This window comes from Sycon ciliatum, chromosome 6 (genome assembly GCF_964019385.1).
Source record: "Sycon ciliatum chromosome 6, ocSycCili1.1, whole genome shotgun sequence".
Classification (NCBI taxonomy): domain Eukaryota; kingdom Metazoa; phylum Porifera; class Calcarea; order Leucosolenida; family Sycettidae; genus Sycon; species Sycon ciliatum.
In genome coordinates, this window is record NC_088648.1 from 21,541,342 (window position 1) to 21,546,341 (window position 5,000).

The 5,000-nt window shown below is 48.9% G+C and overlaps 3 protein-coding genes across 4 annotated transcripts in view; 2 read left to right on the plus strand and 1 right to left on the minus strand.

The window, feature by feature from the left end:
- The window catches only part of LOC135819672 (uncharacterized), a 72,754-nt gene that overhangs the window by 59,949 nt on the left and 7,805 nt on the right, over positions 1–5,000 (minus strand). The window lies entirely within an intron of this gene.
- Positions 1–5,000, plus strand: part of LOC135819662 (uncharacterized) — a 223,066-nt gene that overhangs the window by 47,558 nt on the left and 170,508 nt on the right. The gene's annotated exons all lie outside the window — the stretch shown is intronic.
- Positions 1–5,000, plus strand: part of LOC135819669 (uncharacterized) — an 18,593-nt gene that overhangs the window by 12,063 nt on the left and 1,530 nt on the right. The window contains exons 6-9 of the mRNA XM_065332918.1: positions 76–384; positions 678–866; positions 2,966–3,010; positions 3,730–3,836. Of these exons, the coding sequence (XP_065188990.1) occupies positions 76–384; positions 678–866; positions 2,966–3,010; positions 3,730–3,836 (650 nt within the window). The remainder of the gene's footprint in view (positions 1–75; positions 385–677; positions 867–2,965; positions 3,011–3,729; positions 3,837–5,000) is intronic.

Here is a 5,000-nt window from a genome sequence, read left to right on the forward strand (position 1 = left end):
CTCGATGGATGTGTACATGCGTGAACGTGCATGTGTCACTGTGCATGCATATGCACTGTTATTATTCTGAAACAGATCAGAGGTCGTCTATAGTGAAGTTCATCATCGAATGTGAATATAATCACACGGCCCCGAGTTTCATTAAAAGTGTCATACGAAATCTCCGCAATCTCCTTGGTGATGGGAGCATCCACGCCGACAGCGTGCACGGCGAGAGCGGAGGCACAGCATTGTTTGTACAGATGTCTGCCAAGGCTCATACAAGGCTCTGGGAGTTCTGTAAGGATCAATCTAGCCTGCTCGCTGGTCTGCACATTCTCGAAGTGTCAACTGTGGACGGAGCTGTAGTCTTCAATTTCCGTCCCACGACATGCAGTGGCGAAGGTACGACGGATTGGTGCTGTAGGAAATAGGAATGCATCGATAGAAGCCAGTTAATTCCTAAGCCTTGGCTCAATGATGATAGGGAGGTCATCACTAGTCAACAGACGACTGGCTGTAGTGTGGGAAAGTGGTTGCTGCATGCACATTTCGGTCCATAATGTTTGTCCGCAAACAAGTTTTCAAGGAGACCCTTTTGACAGAACCAAGTAGTGTTTACAACCAAACAGCTTCCTTGATTTGCTTCAATTTACCTCTGGAGCAAAAGGTCCGAAACTCTTTGTTTTCTTGTTCAGGCATTACTCCTGATGACCAGAAGCGCTTGGTTGAAGAGTTCTCCAAGAGATATCCATCCTTGGACCGAGATCAGCTGTCTGTTGCTGTGGCTGACCAACAGAACGTTCAGCATGCAGTGATTGCACTGACCAAGCTCGGCTTCGATGATGACGGAGCATGCTTGAATGCACTGCCTGAGATTCTAAGTGGTGAGTTTCAATACCATTGTTTTGTGGTTGTGTTGCGTGTACTGTGTCCATTGGCCCTGCTGTCACTGTTGCGAACCGGTGTGCATCAGCGATAATATTTACATGGTGTTATAAAAGCACAAATGCCGTATCAATTTGGCAATGTCACTGGGACACAATGAAGAGAAACAGTGCGTATTGCCGCATCGGAATAATCGGAGGACGGTTTGGTGCATGTATTGATGAACTTGTGGTCCTTCAGAAAAGCCTCCCTTTGTACTGAACCTCCCGAGGCCATTGTGCTGCAAGTAGAATTTTCAGCAAGTCTGTGGAGGGTATTCCCCTATAAAGGTGATGTGTGTGCGTGGGGAGGGGGGGGAGGGAGGGAGGAGGGGAGGGGGAGGGAGGAGGGGAGGGGGGGGGGGAGGGAGGGAGGAGGGGAGGGGGGGGACATATGAATCTCTTGCATCTTAGCACCAGCAACGTTACTCGCTGTTATGCGGGATTCACAGAAGCATTTTTACGATGCAGTGCGCAGTGCGACATCCGCGAAATTAGGATATTCCCAAAACGCACCGATCGCACAGCTCACTCAGCCGTCACAACTGGCCCATCGCAGAAGTAGAGCTTGCCACTGCTTGGCTCAACTTCTGCCATGTGACATGCGATGTGATGTACAATTTTGACCTTTGCAAGAAAGTTGTACGAAAGGTTCAAGAGTTGCTTGCAGATTTGTACAAGTTGTACCCGACTACACAAATGCCACAATGACGTACGCATTTGCTTTGAGCTTTGAGGCATGTCAGCAAGGCGCTGTCTACTTCTGTGAATGGTAATTTGTGAGTATCCATCGTACTGCGGTGTCGGAGATCGCGTTGTATTGCCCATAGGCTATGGGCAATACAACCCGATCTGCGACACCGCAATGCGATGCATACTCACAAAACAAAATGCAATGCTATGGGCCATAGCATTGCAAGAACGCTTCTGCGTATGCCACCTAATATGTAAGGAGAACAAGTGACCATGCAGTCGTAAAATTATGCTTTGCCTTTCCTGTTGCGGTCTTTTATAGGTGTGTCGGCAAAAAAGACAACTTCTTTCCCTGCTTACGTTCACCGTACGTACAACAATATGGCTGTGACGAAGCCTTGGTCCATCAAAATGCACAATGCACATGAATCTCTTGCATCTAAGGGCCGGGTTCTACTGCGGCTCCGCTGCTCATCATCCGCGGTTTGAAACATCATCATTACCATAGTGACCGCGGCTCGAGCTAGAGCAGCGAGGCCGCGGCTCCTTGCGAGCTTTCGCTACGAATCTTGATCAAAAACTGCAGGCCGCGGTCGGGGCTCGACCAGTTTCCCGTACTTTGCATTGTTTTGCACGCGAAAATTTTAAAATTCAAATTTCAATTCGTTGCGCAGGCCAGAACACGAGGATTTTTTGATTTCGCGCTCACAGGCAGGTGAGACGTCATCAAAAAACGTGGAGCACGACGGCGGTACTGCGAATGGCGAGTGTCAGTGTAACCGCGCTGCTCCGCTGCATGCAGCCAAAACACGCGGAGCAGCGGAGCCGCAGTGGAACCCAGCCCTTAGCACCAGCAACGTCACTCGCTGTAATGCGGGATTCACAGAAGCATTTTTACGATGCGGTGCGCGATGCGACAGCCACGAAACCAGGAAATTCCCAAACGCACCGATCGCACAGCTCACTCAGCCGTCGCATCTGGCCCATCTCAGAAGTTGAGCTTGCCACTGCTTGGCCCAACTTTCGTGATGCTACATGCGATGCGATGTACGATTTTGACCTTTGCAACAAAGTTGTACGAAATGTTCAAGAGTCGCTTGCAGATTTGTATAAGTTGTACCCGACTACACAAATGCCACAGTAACGTACGCATTTGCTTTGAGCTTTGAGGCACATCAGCAAGGCGTCGTCTACTTCTGTTATTGGTAATTTGTGAGTATGCATCGCACTGCGGTGTAGCAGGCCATGTTGTATCGCGCATAGCATTGCAAGAATGCTTCTACGAATGCCACCTAAGATGTAAGGAGAACAAGTGACCCTGCAGTCGTAAAATTATGCTTTGCCTCTCCTCTTGCGGTCTTTCTTAGGTGTAGTGGCAAGGAAGGCAACTTCGACCTCTGCTCACGTTGTCCGTAAGTGCACCAATATGGCTGTGATGAAACCTTGGTCCATCACAATGCACGCGTGTACATAATGTGTGTGTGTGTGTGTGTGTGTGTGTGTGTGTGTGTGTGTGTGTGTGTGTGTGTGTGCATGTGTGTGTGTGTGCGTGCGTGCTTGCGTGCGTGTGTGTGTGTGTGTATGTGTGTATGTGTGTGTGTGTGTGTTCGCTAGGCATAATAAACGTGCTGTTCTTTCTGGCCTCCCTCATGTCGCTCCGGTGGGAATTTCACAGGACCGTCAAATAATCTTGGTTTTTCATTTACATTGTAGTTTCAAGAAAGTGGCACCTCCGAATGTTGCAGCTGCTGCTTTCTGCCGAATAACTGACACTTGGCTGACCAACAAGTGCTGCCGTCTGGAGCACACGAGCAGCACGTTGAGCAAGGAGTGGTACTTTCTTGCAGGTTTGCCGAGTGGAAGGTTCGACGTGCTCCTGGTATGCTTAAGACGGCTATCGTGTGTCAGTCAAGTGTCAAGTCACTCGGCAGGAACGCCAACACTTGGGTCTGTCACAAACAGAATTTTCGAGCAAGAGAATTCAGAATGTTGTGTTCCTCAAAAAAGCGATATTATCATCACAGTACGGAATAGTGGTAGCAACATCGGGACAGTGGAGAGAAATGCCTCAGGCTTGAATCTGTTTTCCTGCCATTCTTTTTCATTTCTTATTTTGTCTCCTTTCTTGCAGATCCTGAAGAGGCCATTTCAACCCATGTCTCTGCCAATTCTGAACATGCAGTAGAAATCCAGGGAGTTGACAATGAGCTTTCTCTCCGGCCGCAGCTTAAGTCCCAGGTAAGAAGAGACCAGATGCAAACATCATAGGTAACGCAAGGAAAGATTTAGGTCTGGTCCTGTTAGGTGGGGGGGGGGGGGGGGGAGGGACATGTACCCCTTGAAACATTTGACGTGGAGTATGGTGCGCTCTTGTATTTCATTAAAATTTGAGAAATAGAAATTTAACCCATTCAGTGCCAAGGACGAGATTACTCGTCCTACAGACCCCCACGCGATTGGCCAAGGACGAGATATCTCGTCCTCGTAGTGCGCACTACTATATCTCACTGGCCATGCACTACGATCTAGCTTGGCCGATTGTGGCTCTTCGAGGGGAAACTAGCGGTTTTCCCCTACTGAATAAGACCTCACTCGCCGTGTTTGAGTAAGTATGGGCACGGGAGCATACATTCAAAGCGCGAGCGCAAAAAAGATTTTTCGATTCAGAAACAATTAGATTGATAGAACGTACTTTAGGTCTCTCTAGCTGTCACTCAGACACGGCGAGTCGCCGCATGCCGGCTGAAGAGGTGCTCCAGTCCATCATGGACTCAGACAGTGATGACTGGAGCTGCGATAGTGAAGGCGATGACTCGGATGCGGACATAGCCGTCCGCGATCGTGACGGAACAAATTTCGCGGACGAGTCTGCCTTAGTCGATGTCGTACCTACTGCTGTGGTCGCCTTGGACGGCCCTGAGGATATCGGAGATGTCGATGTCGAGCTTGAACAGGGCACAGCAGCACAATCTACGCCAGCGGAGGACAACAAGTCGGTTTGAGTTGATACGACTAATTTGAAAAAATCAGATTTTTGATGAAAATGGCACGGCCAACCGCGTGCATCTGGCCTGGCACTGAAATGGATAATGCCCATCCCTGTGCACCCCATGTACTGTTGAGAAAAAAATGATAAAGACCAACCAACCAAAACACCCCCCCCCCACCCCCCTCCAGCTCCTCCTCCTCCTAACTAGCATTTGTCTGCTCCACTCTCTATTTATCTTTGTGCAAAAGACACAATGCACAATATTCTTCACTATTAGGTATAGTTGCAGCTTGCAGTGAGGAGTGGTGTATTTCACAAGTAGCATACCCTGTCTGAAAACGCATGCCATATCTTGATCAGAGCTGTGTTGAAAACGTGCTCCATCCATTTTTTTATTCCTTTATTCCTTTCTG